This window comes from Dipodomys ordii, unplaced genomic scaffold (genome assembly GCF_000151885.1).
Source record: "Dipodomys ordii isolate 6190 unplaced genomic scaffold, Dord_2.0 Scaffold77, whole genome shotgun sequence".
NCBI lineage: Eukaryota > Metazoa > Chordata > Mammalia > Rodentia > Heteromyidae > Dipodomys > Dipodomys ordii.
The window spans coordinates 3,521,719-3,543,676 of NW_012267293.1; the positions used below are offsets into that span (position 1 = coordinate 3,521,719).

At 40.1% G+C, this 21,958-nt stretch overlaps 1 protein-coding gene across 1 annotated transcript in view; it reads right to left on the reverse strand.

Moving 5' to 3' along the window:
• Nucleotides 1-21,958, reverse strand: part of Pacrg (PARK2 co-regulated) — a 384,427-nt gene that overhangs the window by 153,403 nt on the left and 209,066 nt on the right. The window contains exon 4 of the mRNA XM_013024542.1: nucleotides 8,877-9,026. Coding sequence (XP_012879996.1) covers nucleotides 8,877-9,026 — 150 coding nt within the window. The remainder of the gene's footprint in view (nucleotides 1-8,876; nucleotides 9,027-21,958) is intronic.

Consider the following 21,958-nt stretch of genomic DNA (forward strand, 5'->3'; position numbering starts at 1 on the left):
GGGGGGGGGGGGGGGGGGGGGGGGAGGCGTCCTAGCTGTCCTGCCAGGGGTTTGTAGTTACGTAGGAGGTAGCACTGGTAAATGGGCAACTTTAACTTTTAACTCTGTGTTCCAACATTTGTAGAGGGGTAGAGGGATCCCCGAAAATCTGAGGAGCTAAGGCAAGTGCAGACACCGGGTCCAGCTAATGTGGAGGGCAAGAGAGTGCATGTGTCAGCGTCCGTGGTGCTGCAGCAGCAGCTGCGGGGGTGGGGTGGGGTTGACCTAGCCAGTGGGACCCCGAGTGAGAGAGTGAGCAGCACATGCCCACAGCCATCACTGCAGACTCCTGGGCCATCTCCTCCGACTCTGCCCTGGGACATTGCCATTAGCATGGGGTGGGGTACCACACAACGCCAGGCTGTGAAAGCAGGCATGGCATCCAACAAACACTGATGGATAAAGAAAACAGGATTCACACACACACGCGTAGACATCCCATGGAGTACACTTCAGCCATAAGAAAAAAGAAACTGTGTCATTTGCAGAGAAATAGATGGAACTGATGATTGTCATGTTAAGTCAAACTCAAAAAGCCTAATATCAACTCTTCTCTCATTTGGGTATTCTCCCATTCTCACATAGATCTAAAATAATGATGAAGATAATGATGATGACGATGACGAAGATGATGATGATGATGATGATGATGTAGTTAATGGTAATGGTACTTGAATCATGGAGGATCATGGGGAGAATAGAGGGGACAAGTAAGGATAATAAGAGGTGAAGAGGCTCCAAATCCTACCTTGCATCTATCTAACTATCCATTTATCTATTCTATCCATCTATCTGTCCATCCATCTAATCTATCATCTATCATTTATCTATCATCTACATCTCTATCCATCTGTCATCTACCATTTATCAACATATCCACCATCTGTAAATCTGCCTGTCTATCTATCTATCTAGCTAGCTAGCTAGCTAAAGATAACACATTGAAGCTCACTGACCAGTGTTTGAAAAGTGGAGGATTGAGAGAATATAACGTGTAGGTGCACGCGTCTGTTGGATTATCACATTGATGTTCACTTGAACTATTGATATACACTGATTTAAAATTTTAGAAAGACCAAGAAATAGAGGTGAAGGCTGCCCACCCCTGTTCCAAGGCAAGCTTCATGCAGGAGCCCAGGGAGAATACCCAAGGGCAATTCAAGATCCCAGGACCGTGAGATCCAAAGTGCTGGCAGAACTTGGAGTGAGCAGAACAATCCGGGACCCTGTTCAGTTCCAGGGTGGTTGGGAAAGGCTCCCCTCTGAATGCAGCTTACTTTAAACTTGCCTTAATTATTTCATGAATAGTGACTATTCAACATAACAATTATACTTGGTGACATTCTTATATTCTCTGTCCAGTCCACAAAGAGACTTTTAAAATGTCATTTGTTGGCACAAGATTTGCATATCAAGGAAAATGAAAAGGAGACTTTAATTATCAGAAAGCGTACAATAGGTGATATTTTAGGTGGTTTGAAAAGTATGACTTAAGATTTGATGGAATGAAGAGGCCTTGTTCAATTCAAGCTTTAGAAAGACCTATTTGCTTTCTTTCCCAGATTAAGTAAAACTTTCTGTTGCCTAAATAGAAAAGAGCACTGTTTTCTCCTGGGTAAATATCTGCATGCCTGTTCACTTGGGGCCCATTTGAGTTTTTAAATACATTAAGGCATATTGTATGGGCTTCTTCAGGCATATCTTAAAAGCCTTAGCTCAGAAATGTGCATTTCCAGCTAGCAAGAGGGAAACTATCTGGAATCCAGTCATTTTGCCACTAGATCTTGTGGGTGATTGCAGAAGGGGGTGGAGGGAGAGGCTTTGCAAACACGTTGAGCAAACACTCAGCTGTCCTATGTGCACACTGTGCACGGGAGACAGGCAGAGAAAGGAGAACTCGGCATCGCCGGTGGTGGGCGGCCCATCCCATTCCCAGCAGCCCAGGGCTCCTCTGTACCACACATCTGCTGTCACACAGCAGTCACCTTTACACCGCAGCTTCAGACAGGAACAAGAAAGACTCTCCCGGGCATGTCTTCTCATGTGAACTGGGCTTGCTACTGGGCAGGAGTCCTGTTGGGTCATGCTTCACCTGTGGTTTGATGTTCCGGGCAGCTAGATCTCAGAAGCATGGCTATGGCTTTGTGAGTTGTTCTGCTCTAATGATGGTGTCTCCTCCCTTTGCCCTTCCAAAAAGTTACTTCCCATCCTTATGCCTTTCCAGGAGATTATGCCACCTCTTTGGCTGTCCTGAATTCTACTGTCTAGAGGATCCCTGACTAAATGATGATGATGAACTGCCAGGTTATCTTTCTTTGGATCTCCAGAACCCACATCATCTGGAGACCTTCAGACAGTATCAGCACCTACAACCTCTCCTTAGCTTTGAGTTCTGTACATCAACCAACATGAAGCATGGAAACAGCACTGAGATCTGACTTGCAGAAGAATCATGTGCGTGTGTAGAGAAAGCATAGGGACGGACCCGGGAGCTCTAGGCCCATGGCGGCACTCCAGTCAGTGGAAATGATGAAGACCCTTCCTGTCTTCCGTCTTTACTGCACCTCCCACACTCTCTACAGAAACTCTTTGTGCCTCAGTTTCCCAAGATGGAGCTTGAAGGAAATGAGCCCTTCTGTCTTCCCGAGACGCTGGTCCCTTCCCACTGACTCTCATCTCTTGAACGCTGCTTTTGAGCGGTGAGCGGCGGGACATGCCTGCATGAGCAAGGCTTTCAAGAGCATGCAATGACCAGGGTGACACAGCCACTGCAGATAAAAGCTGGAGAAACACGGGAACTGGTATGCAAAGATGTACACAGAGAGACTGCAGGTACCAGAGCCACTTACAAGCTGAAAGCCACGTGTCTGTTGGGAAAGGGCTGGGATTTTAAAGGGTCATAGTGGCAGAGAGTTTTTAGTCAGCCTCTTGACCTAACTTCATGTTTAAATCTATCAGCCCTCCTCTGAAATGAATGGATGGGTCCAAGGGAAGAGCTGACACTATCTGGGATAGGAGATTGAACAGTGACTCTTTGTCAAACTAATTAATGCAAGAAGGAATTATTAGCATTTAGAAAATAAATTTTGCATTATATTTCTGATTACAGGCATGTAGTACAGGTACACATAATTCTTGACATTTATTTTGGATCTAACCATCTCACTAAATGGATCCTTGGTAGGAACACATAAACCACAGATTTACATATTCTTTCCAAAGCCAATAAATAAAGGCAGACAATACAAAGTAAGGTGTACCAAACACATGCTCACTTGCAAAGCAACTTCATTTGTGCTCCGTGATTCATCCCAACTCCAAGTGGACATGCCTGCCAAGTGTCCTCCTTATAGCATACAATACACTAATCCTGTGTCCTCATGCAGAGCCTTGAGGAATTAGAGTTGTCAGGAGAGGAGCACAAAGGCACGAGGCCTACACGCATCTGATCATGCAAAACAATATTTATCAAAACAAACTCCAGGAAATGGAAAAAAAAGAAATTTCAGAGAGCTTCTTTTCCTCTTCAAGTTTCACTTCTTTAAGATCAATGTCCCTGATTCCTCCCAATGTTCTTCAGATAGATTTCAATTGAGGCAGCACACCCGTTTCTCTCTGGAAATGATGGGCTACCTCTCAAAGCAGCCAAGCTATAAGGGCCAAGACTAAAGGAATGGGTCCAGTCACACAGGCCAGGCTAGCATGTGGACCCTACAGAGCACGCACTGACCGACCGGCAGATTCACTATCTCATGGGGACAAGGAGGCGTCATAATGCTTAATTAAGTATAAATTATAGAGATGTTCAGATTAAAATGCCTCTAAACATATTCTGGAGCTAGGTTGTGATACTGGGATTTTATTTAGGCTAGCTATATTAGTCCTCGTGGAAGAAGTGCTTAAAGAGACTAGAAATATCTCTGACAAGCCAAATCTAACTTTCCAAAATTTGGAGGTAGTAGTTCTAATGATTTCTTTAATGAATTAAGATAATTTAATGCTTTCAAATCTAATAAATCAAATGATTTCCAAGCAACTTTGAAGCAAATTTTCAAAATGTACATCATGAGACTCAAATTGTTCAGAATCTCATAGGAAATAAACTTTAATTCCAAATCAAGCTTACATTTCTATGAGAAGTAATCAATTTGAGCTGATTTTAATATCGAAAAACTGAACTTTTTGATCAGGGCTCACAGAAGTGCCTAAGAAGGCTTGAATAGGATTGCCTGAGAACGATTAAGCTCTTAGGAGACATTGTTTTAAAAAGTCAGTATAAAATCATTGTTTCTATTTCATAGGGGCCACTTCCATTTCAGGTCAGACACACAGTACACAAATATCTTAAAATTGAGCAAACGTACTCTATTCTTTAAATTACATGCATTGATGTTTCTGAATTTGAATTGAATTGAATTGAATGTTTTAAGTCCCTTGAAGCTGGATGTGGTGGCTCATACCAGTAATCCCAGCTCCTCAGGAGATCTACGGTTGGAGGATGCAGGTCTGAGGCCTACCTAGGGCAAAATTCAAGACCTCTGACAAAAATAACTAAAACAAACAAAGACTAGGGATGTGGCTCAAGTGGTACTAAGCATGAGACCGTGAGGTCAAACCCCAGTGCTGAAAAACCAACAACAACAAAACCAAACCCAAGGCTTTTTCATGATTTTTTTAAACTAATCCCTAGGGCTACATATCCCAGATTTATATTAGACTATCTTAAGTCTTTGGTTTCTACAAGCATGGGGAGAGGATATTTAATACTTTCATTTACTTATTTTTTCACACACCATGGGAGAAATGTAAGCTATTATCTATCTGGGTTCTGATGCCTGGACATAAATTTTTTTGGGCAGGGGACATTTCATGACTACTGCGCAGTTAGAAACACAGGGTCCAAATTAAGGAAATGAGTTTTCTGCACAGCTCTGATCTGCCGGCAGAGCCTGTATGTTGGCTGTAAATGTTTTAATGTCGTTTATGGGCTCATGCTTCTCAATGTAATACATCACATCATTAATTTTGTGGTTTCATCTCTGAAAGCTATAAATGGAACATTCCCATTGTCTTAATTTTCTGTAACCTTTAATAACATTTGTGAAAGAACATAGGAGGGATGAAATGGCTATTGGCTCTACAACAAATATATTCTGGGAATATTTTATAGAAACTGCTCTCTCTCTCTCACCCCCAGAATAATCACTTGGAGAAGCAGCATGCTTTAGACATCTAAAATTCATTGTTTCAATGCAGAGAATAAGCTCAAACGGAGAGAACAGTTGGGTTGGTCAGAATGCACTCTGAGCCTGGTTTCTTCATCTGTCTCAGGAAGGCCTATCTTTCGAAAAAATAAAACCACAGAAAAAATGTGGCATTTACCCAAACACTTGTTACACATTTGCACTTAAACACTCTGCCAGGAAAGAGACTTGAAAAACATTTATCCTTGAATGAGTCCTTATTTGAGAGCTCACCTGGCATTTGGCCATTAGAGGCAGACGGAGCCTTCTAAGCTAAGGGATTGATGGACAGCTGGTGAGACCAGGAGGCTGAGCCTCCTTCCCTGGGCACAGAAGGCCCACAGTGATGACGAGTACCCAACGCAGTGTCAAGTTTCCACACAGTACCTACAACTGCCTAGCCATGTCACTGTGTGATCGCTTATATAATATTACTGTATTTTATATAAGATCACATAACTATTTAACACTGAATATGTACATCTTAAATGTGCAATAATAATGATGGCTATTTTATTTAACTCAGAGTAAAGGTCAGGCTCCATATATAATCCCAACCTTTGTGAAAAGTTGTCATTGCGTGACATTATAATTTGGGTATTGTGTCACTCCCACAAGAAGTCTTATGTGTGGAAGAGTTGGTTCCAGGGTAATGGCACTATTAGAGGCACTCTGGAAATTGTCTGAGGTGGGGTCATGTTCGCTGTGTATTTGGAGGCAGCATCTTGTCCTGGGTTCCAGTATCCCTCACCTTCCTCTTCTGCCAGGAAGGAAATTCTGCCTCAGCAGGGACCCAGAATCAACGGAGCACTCTGGACTGAATCCTGGACAGCAAAGGATTGTGGACTGAAACCATGGGCCAAAATAAATCCTGTCAGCTTTAGTCGTTTATGTCAGGGAATCTGTCATAACAGCAAAGAATCTTAACACATACATTTGGTGTAGATGAAATTTAAGACCAAAGAACACCTTACATTTTGTGTGAGGTCACATGACATCTCTTCTGGCTCTAAAATGTTCCTCTTTATGCTATAAGACAGTCTATATCTTGTATTTATCCGAAGATGTTTTAATTAGAGAACAACTAAACCCAGTGGACAATGTTATTTCTCCATAAACCACAAAAGCACTAATTTTCTTACACACCAGAAGACCCTCCTGGGAGGAGCACCTGTTGTACATGTCATATGTAAATGTCAGTGTAGATGTGGCATCACCCATGCTCTAAGAACCATGATGTGTTGCTTTTGTCAGGCTGGGCCACTGAAAAGACTGAGGGCCTGGTACTCCTCATCGTAGGCGATTGCTGAAAGATTTGTCCAGTTCCCTGACTGCTGGACCCCTATGGGTCATTTCAGAGAAAGTTCATTTAACATTAAAATAGGACAGTCATTGTAAAAAAGATCAGACACCAGAGGTAATCCAAATCTTGCATGTTAAGGGGACAGAATGAAGGGCAGGGTCATTAGATTTGAAAGAATATCTTCTCTTTTTTTCTTTTTGTCATTTCTATCTGGTCTCATTCCCAAAAGGATTTTGTGGTGGGAACTTGAAAGAAATATATTTGAATCTGAGTTTCACAAGATATTGATTTACATAAAAGACAGGGGGAAAGAGGAAATGAAATAGAGACCTGAAATTGTTACCAAGAATATTGACGTTTAGGTTGAGTTTTACAACTGCATATTTCTAATGTGGTTTTAATTTATAAATAATTATATATGTTACTGAGGATGTTTGCTTAAATAAAATAATTATGGTTCTGTGAGTATAGCTTCTAGAATCATGAAACAGGATTTATTAAGCTACTATTAGGACTAAGTTATTTTCCTGGTAAAAGTACTTCTTGACCTGGAAATCCTATGATGAACTTCTTCTGGCAGAATTGGACTTAGGACAACTCAGTAACTTGGAGAAATTATTTGAGTTCTCAAAGCCAGAGTGTTACAGGTTTGTAATAGGACCCTCTGAAAATACAGCACACTGTACCATGGCGTTTTAGTGACAGGTGTCTGAGATAAGGAAAAAGGAGGCTGGAGTTAATATTTCCCCTCATGTGTCAGAAAAAATAGTTCAAACATAAAATTCCTGATGAATGTGTTAAGAACAGTTCCTAAAGAATTAGCTGTGTTTGGGATCAGTGAAAGATTGCAACATCAACCCCAAATTTCTCAGTGATCAACACTCAACAAGGACACATTGATTTAAACATAGTCAATGTACTCAGGGTTCCTTTTATGAACCGTAACTCTATACATGTATAGTTGCACAGATGTTCAATCCTGCTATCTGGTAAAATATGAAGTATAAATACAGAATATTTATATAAATATTTCATATAGAACACAAATGCTATCTATAAAGTATTAAGTTTTGACAATTACAGACTCAAATGAAAAAAGAAAGACTCAAATGACTGAAAATCAATTTTTAGTTTCCTAAGAGTATCTCTGCCATTTGCTTCAGTGACCCCGTGAAGAGTAGTTCTTCCATAGTCAAGTCCTTGCAAGCCTTCCTAACCTTCACGCCTCTACTTGGAGTCCTTTCTACTGAGTACGTATGATAGTAAGCATATAATTAGGTACCACAGTGAAAGAGCTTCTGAGAATTCCACAACACAATTGCTAGCATTACATCTGAAGCAGACTTAATAGCAATTTAGTCATAATAGTGATTGTAAACAACAGGTTTGTCTGTGCAGGGACCGTGCCACATTCTCTGCTTTGTGTTTGATTCTTTCCTCTCATATGTACAACAAGCAGATCATGCTGCAAAAAGCCCACATAGTGTTCCACTAAATTACCAACTTGCTTACAAGCCTGTCAGAAATGAGCTTCAACTGTTGACTTAACCCAGGGACGTGAGATATATGGAACTTGGAAGTTAGCAACCATGAATGAAACTATATTCAGACAGTTTAGAGGAAAACATCATGGCAACAAACAGAACATGCCCGTGGCTGCAAGTTACGAGGGCAAACAGACCCATCTGAGCTGGTCTTGTTTTCCAAAGCTTATAGAGTAACATTTCCCAAAGATAAATGTACCAGCGTATATATTTTACTCAGTACTTACCAACCATAAGTAACTACAAATTATTAATGACCAACTATTCAATAATTTGTAACTATCAAATTAAAAGAATTATTTCTTTTGTCAGAAATGGGAGAGCAGGTATTAAAATGATCACCTCCATCTACAAGATTTCAATAGTGCCTAGTGCCTTATTAAATTAGTTTTTTAAAAAGTCAACCCACATTTCTGAAAGGTAGCATTACTATGAAGAAAAGGGACAAACTCAAAACCTATATCCAAAGACCACTGACAGAAAACACCTCTGCAGTTTAGTTACTGGAAGCCTGCAGAAGTGCTTCGGTGCTCTGCAGTGGTTTGGAGGCTGAGCGTGTGAGGAGCAATGCACAAGGTTCGTGGTTATGGTGTTAACCTGGGAGCCACGGGAGAAGGCTGGTTCAGATCTTCAGGTGGACTGGGTTTGCATGCAATGGTAAGTCCTGACTGTGTTGTTCATGAACGCTAACTCAAACCACTCCCTCATTTTAGAACCTAAAAGGCATGCAGCCCTGGGATGACTCACCATTCATGTTCTTAAAGATGTTCAGGATGGGGAGGATTTGTCGGTAGTAGGGCACCAACGCCTCGCCCACCATCTCAGCCGACACGATCAGGTGCTGTAGGACTTTGAGCGTGACGCAGATGACCTGTCGATTTCGGAGGTTCAAGGCATCTGGATGGTGGGAAAACAAACAAGCAGAAAGCACTAAGCGAGAGTGGTTGCACGGATGCTCTGTGGCTGCGGCCCTGGGCCATACCTTTCAGCCCCAGAACCATCAGCGGCACGCTATGCCAGTACTCATGACTGCCCAGCTTGAAGTCGTTCCTCACCAAACTTCAGCTTGTCTTCCCTCCAGAGAAGGGGCTGACGGTGTGAGTGGGAACGGAAGGTTAAGAACCACTGGTGTACCTGGGTTTCGAGGATGCAGAGGCCGTTGGCAGTAGACACATTTTTTAGGCAATCACCTCTTTCTGCTGAAAGTCCATGCTATTCTTTCTTTAAATTACTCATTTACTTTATTGTTATTATAGAAGTTACAGAGGGATTACAAATACATGAATCAGGTAATGAGCACATTTCCTTTCGTACGGTGTCTTCTGTTCCCCCCCCTCTCCCAGTCCCTCCCTCACATCTCCACCCACGAGTTGCGTAGTTCACTTCCATCAGTGTCCAGTGAGCTCCACTGCTGTACTTTTTCACCCTTTTCTCTTCAAGCTCTGTACCCTCCTCCCACAACCCTTCTGAAGACACACTTGAATACCCCCTACATAAGGTAAAGAAGACAACGTCATCAAAAAATGAAAACTTTAAAAAAAGGACAGGTCTCTCTTGTTTTGATATATTAGAATTTCTTTTAATAAGTATGTTATTCAATATGTATATTAGTATCTTTCAATATGTATATTATTCATTCAATATATGTATTGCGCCTTTGTATTTCTCTCATAATAGTATTCTCTTTTGGTCTCACTGTATGTGAGTATCTAGAATCCTGTATAATTTGTCATATCCCAGTGTGTTTTAGATCAACCTAATTTCCACCTATCAGCTAGAACATGTGCTGTGTATCTCTCTGAGCTTGGCTTACCTCATGTAACATGATTTGTTCTAGTTCCATCCATTTCCCTGCCAATGACATTATTTTATTCTTTCTAATGGCGGTGTAAAATTCCATTGTGTATAGATTCCACATTTTTGGATCCATTCATCTATTGTAGGGCATCTGGTCTGTTTCCATAACTTGGCTATTGTGAACAATACAGCAATGAACATGGGTGTGCAGATGTGTTTATCATATCCATATCATGTTCAGAGTAGATGTGTAGGAGTGGTAGGGCTGGGTCATAGGGCAGATCTATGTTTAGTTTCTTAAGTAACCTCTAGACTGCTGTCCAGAGCAGTTGTAATAGTTTACATTCGCACCAACAGTACAGTAGGCTTCCTTTTTCTCCACATTCCCGCCAGCATGTGTTGAATTCCCAATGCGGTGGCTAATCTAACTGGGGTGAGATGGAATCTCAGATTTATTTTGATTTGCATTTCCTTTATGGCCAGAGATCAATCCAAGCTCTTCTTAAAGCCATTATCAGAGAACAAAATGTAATTTTGGAAAGGCAGGCTGGGCAAGATGGCTGTGTGAAGAATCTTCAGGCTGGTTCACAATACAATGAATATTCTTGGTAGACGGTAAACAGATCATAGACTGTATCTCAATTCTTAAAAAGGTGAGAGGAAAACCAAATCTTTTAAGTATTCAGTTAGAAAGAATTAACAATAACTATGAGGGAAATACAATTTTAAAGAGCAGCTCTGAGTGCCAAGCAGCGAGCTGTTCTTCAAAGAAAGAACAAGGCACGAATTGCCAGGTAACCTGGGAGGCTCTCCTCTGCAGGCGTGCTTCAGTGGGAATGCAGGGGGTGAGGAATTAGCATCTGACTCTGGCTTGTGAACTTTCCTGGCACCCATTCCACTTCTTAGTGAAAAAGAGCGACATGCTCTTAAATCATGTGTCACTTACGGAGGAAAAATGGCAACCAGACTATCATAAGAAATCATGCTTTGGTGAACACAACTGGAAGAAACTTTTGGCATCGCAGTTTCAGCTCATATTCGTGAAAGTTCTGGTCTTTCCTCTCAGCTTCAAATTCAGTGTAGACTAAAGATATATTTCCCTCAGTGAGCTTTCCCTTTATTTTATATTTCTTGAATTTATTAATGATACAACCTAGCTGGTTCCCAAGTTGTTTAAAGCCAGTCAGTCATTTCTCATTCCCCAAGTTGCAAAATCATCTGTTTTTCTTTTCATTATGGGCATTCCTCCTCCTCCTTCTTCTCCTCCTCCTCCTCTTTCTCTTCCTCCTCCTCTTCCTCCTCTTCTGTCTCCTCCTCCTCTTGTCCCTCCTCCTCCTCCTCAGGTCCTCCATCATCCACTTTTATCTCTGGTCTAGGCCTCCATTCTCTCCTGGTCTGGCTCTCCATCTTCACCTCCATTCTCCTAGTCCCAGCTTCTCATCCTCCCCTCTTTTCCTCTAGTCTGGGCCTCTGTCCTCATGATCACTCCTCTTTGTCCTAGCCCTTGAGACTCTTAAGACCGGAGCACGTGTGTGTGGCTAGGCTAGCACGCATCTCTTCTTCCTGATATCCCCCTGCCCTCAGCCTGGCTTCCTGCTGCCAGAGCTAGGCAAGCATCTCACCACCATTCCCAGAGCTCGGAGTCTGACCTCTCCATTTCCTACAGAGTAAAGGACAACTAGCCAGACATAGAGCACACAATTAGGGTAAGCTAAAATAGAAGTAAATCCTTAGCTCAAAGTCTAAGAGTATAAATAATCACTTAGTAGTTTCACAGGTATTTCCTGTGCAATCACACGAAAGCTTAGAAAATTAAATGCATTAAAAACAGCCACAAAGAAAAACCTCTTGTGTCCATGTCTTGGAGTTCATTTGGCTTAGTGTCATCTTGTATGAACATACTTTTGTTTCTTTTGTGTGTTCTTCCCCCTGTGGTATATCCTTGTTGTCTCTGTATTTGATTTTGGTACCCTGGTACTGTGTGGTATATGTTTATTTGAATTAGGGAAGGGAAGGGAAGCAACAGAATGGTGAGACAAAGAAGCAGGGCAACAGCGATAAACACAAAACAATATTTTGGAAATGATCTGTACAAATTGGGGATGGGGAGGAATGGGGGGAGGGAAAGCACAAAAAATGAGGGAAGGGGTAACAAATTTGACAAGAAATCTACTTATTACCTTACTTATGTAACTGTAACCCCTCTGTATATCACCTTGACAATAAAAAATAAATAAATGAAAAACTAAAAAGGAAAAAAAATTAAGTGCAGTCAACTCTACCCCCTCCAGCAGTGAAGCTGGGATCTGGGTATGAAACCCCTCAGAGCAGCCACTACGACTTCTGGCCCAGTTAAGACCAGCTTCTCATTCCATTTGAAAGGAAACACACATGTAAGTAGAGGCCCTGAGGTTTTACCCAGGGAGCCCACCTAAATATAACTGCAGAACTTGGTAACTCAGACGCTCCTATTACAGCGTTTAAACATTTTGCAGGCCGTATTGTGTCTTCTGAAAAACAACTAAAGATAGAATGCTGTATGAGAGTCTAAAAGCCGCAGCAAGGAGACGGTGAAGTGTGGGGCATGGGGCACGGGTCGAGGCGAGAGGCGCAAGGCCCCCCCTGTGTGGTAGTCAGTGTGGGCTCCTTTTCCATCCCACCGCTCTCCCTTTCCAGAATCCACTGGTTACCAAACGGCCTCGCACGACTTAACTGAGCGCTTTACACATCTCAGTTTACTAATAATGCTCTTCCATCCAATATTTATGGAGAATGAATTGCTGCTCCAGGGAGGGGAATGAACAAGACAGATGAGGGACCACCTCTTGGGGTTTATAGCATAGCATGGAAGATGGTAACTAAGGAAATACCGTATGTACCCCTAAGAAGAGCAGGGCATTGAAGCCACTGTCACAGCAGTGCCTAGCCTGCTGTGGGTTGTGGGAGCCCCACGGGGGCGAAGCCGGATGGACAGATGCTGTTAGGTGGAGAGTTTCTAAGAGAAGGGACAGTATGCTAGGAGTGGGACCCCTAAGAGAAGGGAGTCATTTATTTTCCTAACAAGGGGTATGTTACAGTCTGCATTGATGAGACTCCACTGAGAGACTTGGAATCACAGCACCGATAGGAAAGAGAGACCCTAAGTAGTACTGTCATCATCAATATATCACCCGGCACTGTCCACACACAGGGATCAAAGCAGGAATGAGAGATTCTGACTTTTGCATGGTAAGAGTGTGGATAAGTAAGGTGTATTTATCAGGAGATGAAGACCATAGTACTTTTTCCTTGTCATTCTCATCTTATTGAAGTCACACAGGATCAGATTGTGGGGGTCTGGGGTTTCTGCCTAATGCTTTTTCCCTCCTCGCTTCTTAAAAAAGGACTCACGACAGCACCTAGCTAAGAGTTTTAGGAACTTTGTAATGACGGATGATGAGAGGTGGAAACAGCAGGTGGAGATGCTGACGCGGGCCTTCAGTCTAAACAAGAGTGCGGTTGGGCGTGCAGGGCTCCCATTTCCCATGCAGGGTGTGTATCGGGAAAGGTTTCTGTCAGCACAGGGCTCGGGAGAGTTCTCTGAGGAGGCTTAGTGACTTTGAACACCAGCTTATCAGGCTCTTCCTTTAGCGTGAGTATCCTAAATATGATGATAAAACAGCCTAGACTGTGCCTATCTAAATTAACACTGTAGTTCTGATATACAGAATATAGTGATTAAGAAATAACCCTGGTATTCATTTATGAACAATTATTTTTTTGTTAGGCTTAAGCCATATATATAGCTATTTAATCATGGGGGTGCGTTGGTGAGCTCTCTCAATATGGATAGATATTAAATTAATTAATATGGTCATGACACATCCTAATGAAGTATTATTGGGGTGACAATAACCCAAAATTAAATTTTCCTCTTATTGGCAGCTGAAACGGAATGCTATGAGCTCCTGAATGACCAGGTGCTAGCTGTGATATTTCCACAGTGGCTAAGAGATAAATCTGAGTGTGTGAAAACTCCTAAATGTCATCAGGAGGAGTGTGTGTGTACACGCATTTGCACATTTATGCATGCATATAGGCAAACACACACTGGGTTACTACTGGGGCTTGAACTCAGGACCTTGTGTTTGTACATAGTTTTTTTTTCTCAAGGCTGGTGCTCTATCACTTGAGCCACAACTACAATTCTGGCCTTTTGCTAGTTAGTTTACTGGAAATAAGAGACTCTTGGGTTTGTCTGCTTGGCTTGGCTTCAAACAGCAATTCTCAGATCTCAGCCTCCTGAGTAGCAAGGATTACAGGGGTGAGTCACCAGGTGACTCTTTCATCCATCCTTCCTTCCTTCCTTCTTCCCTTTTTGTGTATCTCCACATCTGTTTCTATATTTTCTTCTGAATTCCTGCAGAACTTAGCTATAACATTAAGCTGGAAGTCTTTTGTTCTTATTGTCCCAATGGAATTAAAGAAAGATTTTTTTGAGAAAAAAGTTATTTTCCTTTTAAAAAGTATGTTAACAGATATAAAGAGAATATGATTCTGTAGGATGAAAGAAGAGAAGGTGTTTATTCTTGTGTTGATGGGCTTGAAAGCTATTGTCAAGAAGTAAGTGAAGACTTTGAACTCAAGATTTAAGGTTTGGAAAGGCTCTGAACATGAGGACTCCACTGACTTCCTGAAACCTTTCTATTCAGAAAGCTGGGTTTCTATTGTGTAGCTTGCTGCCTTCAGGTATAATCAACAAGACAGAGCTTACAGATAGAGAAATTGCTGAAGAATAAATAAAAAAATAATTTGATGTCAAAGTGATAAAATTTATTCATCTTAAATAGCTTACACTACATGTACAGATTTCTTGGGTCTAAAATCCATTATTTCTATGACATTTTGCAAAGTGAGAACATTTTCTACCATTAGAGATGGTTTGCTACTAGGGAGTTAGAAAACACAGAAATATTTCCACTAGTTCCTCTTTTAAAACCAGAATACCAAACAAAATGAAAAGCAAATAAGAAATTCAGTAACATATTTTTGACACTTTCTGTAAACATTAATATCCTTAATATAAAAATAGCTGTCATCATCTAGTAAAAGAATGAATCTTCTCATTAAAAATGGGCTAAAGATAGAAGTAGATAGTGTACAAGCCAATGAACAAATGTTCTAGATTGTTCAGACTCATTAGTAATTAATATGTACTGTAAATATTTTATAATATATATAAATTATATATTTTATAAAATATATTTTTAAATATATAAAATAGAGTAGCAAAACATTGAAAATTTAGCATTCATAAAAGGAACAGGTTTGGGGAAAAAAAGTACCTTCACAGATGCATATTATAAATCCTTCCAATTTTTCTATAGGGCAAACTTAGCAAGACTATGCCCGAAAGCCAAACAGATCTGTATAATGCTTATAATACTTATTCTAGAAGTCTTGAGGGGCTTGAATATAGAGTGCATAGGTTGAATGTAGAGTGCATGGAGGTATATGAAATAAACAGCATTATTTGTAATTAGAAGCTACCTAAATGTTCTAGTAATAATATTTTGCTTTAATAAAATGTAAAATATCTGTACAGTGGAAAATTATACAACAATTAGTTATCTACTAGGAAAAAACCCAAGGAAATATTCATGAAGTATACATGAATAGATTCTGTAGCACATTTGCATGATGGCCCTATACTTAGCTGCCAACCTCAGGGAGTGGCTTTCCATTCCCATACTACGGTGGCAGGATTTAGTTTCTTTACATCCGAGACATTGCTTGCCAACAAATTCTATGGACTCTTCCTGCAACTGTGCAGATTCATTTTAACCTGCTGTCTAAAGTTCTCCATCCTTAGCAGACTAATACAATTTGCCTCCAATTAAAAATTAGATATCAACATGAGAGGCTGGGTTTTAATATATATTATCATCTCTCTCTCTCTCTCTCTCTCTCTCTCTCTCTCTTTCTCTATATATATATATATATATGCCTCAAGTAGCTGGGATTAGAAGCATGAGGTACTGTGCTCAAAAATTTGTTTTTTGAGAAAAATTGTACAAGATAGAAATTTTTTTACATGTAACAGAAAAGCCTTGTGGGATTTGAGCAATCTTTCTTGAGGGATTTTTACTATTGATTGAATCTGATTTGCTATTTATTTTTGTATTTGAGCAGACTTGAAATGTACTGGTGTTAGTTATGATAAATATAACAAATGTAACTTGTTAATTATATCAAAATTTAAAAATTTTAGAATTAACATTATTCTTAATATTCTGAGAAATTTTCAATGTGAGACCCTTTGTGACATTTCCCACCCTTCTTTCATTCCCCAAATCAGTTATTTCTTCCTTTCCTCACTTTTATTTTGAGTTTGTCAAATACATATTAATTTTATTAGTAATTTTAGGAATCAATCATTTAGTTAGTTGTTCTTCCAATTAAATATTTTTTATTTTATGATTTTTTTAACCTAATACATTTGGTTTTCTTGAGGTGTTCTATAACTAACAAATATGGACATGTTGTTGGTTATATTTTTTCCTTATTGAAACATCTAGTACTATATGTATACATATAAATATATATACAAATATGAACATATATGTGTATATATTTTCTCAAAATAATAACAATTATATATATATATATATATTTTTTTTTCTCTCTCTCTCTATATATAGTCAGTCGTGGGGCCTAGGCACTGTCCCTCAGCTCTTCAGTTCAAGGCAAGCACTCTACCACTTGAGCCACACACCACTTCTGTTTTCCTGGTGGTTAATTGGAGATAAGAGTCTCACAGACTTTCTTGCCAGGGGTGGCTTTGAACCGTGATCCTCAGGTCTGAGCCTCCTGAGTAGCTAGGGTTACAGGCATGAGCTACCAGCGCCCTTCTAGCAATAATATTTTTTGAGACAGGATTTTATAGTCCAGGCTGAATGCTGGGATTAGAGGAATGTGCCACTATACCTGACTTCTCTAATGAATGTTTTTAATATATCACATAGAGTCAATATTTTAATGTAGTCTCCGTAATACCCTTATGATTTTTTGTTTTTAATGCACAATTCTTTTGTGATATTTTTGCTATTATGCAGTTAATAAACTTTCTAATTTAATTAAGGTTTCTTATTTGGCTCAGGGCTATTTATTCTAATAGGTAGAAATATTTTGGTTATTGCTTTAATAGTTGATTTCTAACAGAAATTGCTTTTGATCTGTTTTTATGGTTCTCAGACTTTTTTTTATTCTACTTTATATGTTATATATATAGTTTATTTTTATAGGCCTGTCCTCTGGCTTGGTTAATTTCATAAGTGCTCTGTGTGATAGTGCACTTCTGGTCTTTGGGAAAGAGGAGAAGCAGCAGGTTACACCCTGACATGGTTCAGATTCTGACCCCAGAGTCTGGACATGGTCCTTAAACCTCCTTTCCCTCAATTGTGTCACTGAAGGGGTGGGAACTAGGGTCCCTGCTTTGCAAGGTTGTTGAAGACTGATGGAGAGTTCTAAAAAACAGTTAGCCCACTGAAAGCTTTCAGACTGAAGCAGTGGTGGTGTTTTGGTTTTTGTTCCAGTGGGAACTTCTACATAATCTTTTCAGTCACTCACCTGCCTATCAGGAAAAAGTAATTTGCAAATCGTATCAGCAATAGCAGCAAATTTGGCACAATAAAACCATCTTACACTTATCACATCTACAACATCACTTCTGTTCATCCACCATGGAAGGGTGATGATACTGAGTGAGCGTTTCTGAGAACCCAAGGAAGCCTGTGTATTTCAAGAAAGCATCATTACGCAGGCAGGCTATATTCTTTCTCTTAAAGCAATGCATAGAAACTAAATAACAATGAAAACTAAATCTCACAATACGTAAATTTTTGGTGTAGTACTCTGCCTGTCTATCTGTTTGTCTCTCCTGGGCCTGCACAAGCCGGGCCAGGGGTCTACCCCTGCACTGCCCTGAGGCCCCAGCAGTGCGTATGCAACCCAAGGATCTCAAGAGCAGAACAAACAATATACAGAAAACAGAGAAGTCTATCGCATCAAAAATCATAATTAGATAAAACAGAAAATGAGAAAGATTTAATAAAAATGGACCATACAAAAACCTGTGACTGGCTATGACAAAGTATAAATGTATATTATATATTATATATATTATCCACTCTTTATAGATGAGGCTGTGATGTCCAAGAGAATAAAGTAACTCTGTGTAAGGTCATATGGCAAATACATGGTGCAGCCAGGGTTCCAAGCTGGGCATCTGATTCCACTTTATGTGTGTGGTCTCTCTGTATCTCTGTCTCTGTTTGTTTCTCTATGTCTTTCTCTGTCTGTCTTTCTCTCTCTGTCTCCATCTCTGTCTCTCTTTCCATTCTGGGGCTTGAACTCAGGGCCTTGCTCAGCTTGCTTAATCAAGGTGAGTGCTCTACCACTTAAGCCATGTCTTCAGTCAGGCATTTTTGCTAGTTAAATGGAAATACTTTCTTAGGGACTTTTCTGCCCAGTCTGGCTTTGAACTGTGATCCTCCTCATCTCAGCCTCTTGAGCAGTTCCTATGCTCCTGTGCTCTTAACCAGTATGTTATCTTATTTAATTAATAAAGAATAGAGAAAAAATTTAAATGAACGAGAAAAGGATATAAGGGAGAAAGCCAAAATTAAAGAAAAAATATCTTTCAAAAACAAACAAAAGCACTGGAAATCTATAATAAATATTCATAGAGAGAAGAGAATAAACATATCCTAGTCATAAAAAAACAAATACAAATTAAGAGGGACCATCAGAAGACAGACAAGTTATAATAAAACTAAAATACTCAATTAAAGTTTTAGAAGATAAAGTCCAGGCAATAGGACCAAGAAACAGAAAATAAGAACAAAAAGATAACTTAGAGTTGTCCCTTGAGGTACAGTATATCACAAACAAATTACAGAAGAGAAGAGAAAACAGACAGAAGTCTTTAGAGAAATAATAGATGAAAAGTATCTAGTTCTAAAAGACATGTGTCTCTTACTTAAAATTTCCCAGAAAAATTAAGGGATAAAACCAATCATATCAAGATATCCCAACAAGAAACTGCATACCATCTATGATAAGGATCTAAACCATTTTCAGAAATTGAGAGACAGACCACAGGTAAATGACTCAAATTCAAGCTTCATCAAGATTTTCAAAACATCAGAGATAACAGAGATAACAGATAACATGGGAGACAACAGAGATACAACTTCTACATTCTAACTGAAAGTGATTTTCTTTTCAGATTATCTTGCGCTGTTCTTTCCTATATTTCTTTTCTGAAGTTCAAATATTTTCTTTTTCCCCATCATTTAAAAATATCAATTACATTTCCACACATACTGATACCAGTTGCTTCAGTACCATCTCCCTCTCCACACATATTGATACCTGTTGCTTCAGTACCATCTCCCTTTCCTCTCCTCAAACCAGCCTTAAGCTTCCTTGTTCCATTTTCACCCACATACATGAAGTACATTGACTGTAACTGCCTCCTTCTCCATCTTCATTCACCCACCCATTCCTGCGAGTACCTACCACATCTCCACTTCCTAGTATTCTTTTTTGCTGAAGTGCAAGTTAATTGTCCAAGGAGTTTTGTTTTAACCACATAAACTCATATACATATACTTCAGTCATATTGTCCATACACACACATATGATCTGGTATATATAAGATTAGTTTTCAATGTAGGCAAGTGAAAGATCAAGTTTGATGGAGAATGTAAGGATAATAAGGCATACTTTTCACATATTTTAGGGAATTACTGTGAGACATGCGCTGTGAAAGGGATGAGGAAGATGAGATGGGTGGTTAGGAAGATGTTGTCTGTTACACAGGAGCACCAGGGCATGTCGGGCCGTGGAAAGGCCGGTCTAGGCGGGAAGACCCACCATCTCCAGGAAGGGAAATCACTTTGGTTGGCTGTCTGGTGCTGTGAACTTCTGGAAAATACCGGGTTTTTTTAATACATCTTCAAATATTTGGGAAAAAAGCTATGAAGTACATAAAACGCAAGCAAGTAAGATGAAAGACAGTAGTGATGCCGTGGGAAATAAGCTGTATAAGAAGCGTGGCTCTTGCAGACAGACTTCTAGTGAATAACATTTATGTGATCACAGTGGTATGATAGCAGCCTTTTGATTTAATGGAAAACATCATGTGGCTCATATTAAAAAGGTGTAGGTGTGTGTGTGTGTGTGTGTGTGTGTGTGTGTGTATGTGTGTGTGTAGGCAGGACAAGGCTTGCTTCTATTGTTACCATACAATGAGGTGAATTGTTACCAGTACAATGTAGCGAAGCACCACCAAACTCAGCCTCTTAAAGGAAGACTTTGTGTGTGTGTGTGTGTGCGCATGCGCGCATTGACAAAAAACGAGAAAGTCTATTCTTCCTACAGAGATAGAAAATATCAGTGTCCGTAGCTGATTATTTTTTAAATGTGATGCCTTGGTTTTTAGTACACAGAGGGTCATGATGATTAAGTTATTTGTGAATATTTTTATCAGTATAAATCCTCTTCATTTACTTGAAATCTCTTTACATTAAATTCTACTTTACTAAAAACAAAATAACTACTCCTGCCTTTAAACAATTTATCCCAATATAACTTTTATTTTTTTAAATACTTAAGTAATATTTTGTTTAATGAATAGGAGGTTAAATTGGGTTTGTATTTTGCTGCTTAAGAACCAATATGAAAGTTAATTTTCATAAGTTGATACAGTTGACTTCACATCCTTCATCTCAATTTGTGCTTCGGGTTCTTAGCTCCTTGCTGTCTATGTAATTTCTGTCCATTTAACAGAGATTTTTATAACTATTTTTAATCTTCTCCATTCACTTTGAAGGTTTGGAACCCAGCTTTTCTGGACTTCATTATCACAAAATTATTTTGATATTTCATAGCTTCTTTCCTTCCTAACTTCCCTCCTTCCTTCCTTCCTTCCTTCCTTCCTTCCTTTTCTTCCTTCCTTCCACTTCCTTCCTCCCCTCCCTCCTTCACTCATTTCCTTCCTTCCTTCCTTCCCTTCCTTCCTTCCTTCCTCCCTCCCTCCCTCTCTCCCTCCCTCCCTCCTTCCCTCCTTCCCTCCCTCCCTCCCTCCTTTCCTTTCTTTCTTTCTTTCCCTTTTTTCAGTGCTACTGAGGCTTGAATTCAGGGCCTCACACTTGCTAGGCAAGCTCTCCACTACTTGAACCACAGCCTCAGTCAAACACAGTTTTGAAACTCTTCCATCAACTATTTAGACTTAGATCCAGGCTGTGTGACCTCCACTCACACTTCCTAAGCTGCGAGGTCTTCATTGGGGCAGATCCTCACCAAGCTGTGTGAAGGGCAGGCAGCTGCTATGCACTGACACCACACAATTCTGACTCAAGTGCCTGGAGTGAAATAGTGCCGACAGCTCAACAGTGCCCCAGGCTGGAATGTGCTCCTGCATCATTTTTTTTCCTCTGGGCAGATGTTTGAAGGACTTTATATTAGTTTGATTGGTTTTCGTTTTGGGGGCACCTGTGTGTTGATATGGCCCCTTTGCACTTGGTTTCTTCCAACTGCAGTGGGACTTCTGGGCCTGCACAGCAAGCGTCCTTCTTCCTGTCCAGGGAGGTCTTCCCTTCATCTCTGCTACTGGCTGTCCCTGTTGTCCTGACCTCCTGGAACTCATTGCTGCTGCCCCCATTTGGATCCTGGCTCCTCCATTTCTTCTCCTTTCTTACCTTCTCCTTTTCTACTTGTCTCTTCGGAGAGAGTCTATACTTACGCCTACCCTTCTGAGTTGATGCCAATGATTCTGTTCTCCTCTGCGGAGACCTCAGCGCTACTCTGGTCCTCTTAGCTTGCACTATCCTATTCAAGACTGGCTCATGTGCATAAGTCCACTTTCCCTTTAAGGAACCTGGGCTTCTGTGTCAGATTTCACATCTTCCTGAGTTCTCAGGATGTCAAATAAAATCCTCCAAGTTTTTATGTTTGACTTGGTTTCTCTACTAAATATTGTTGAGATA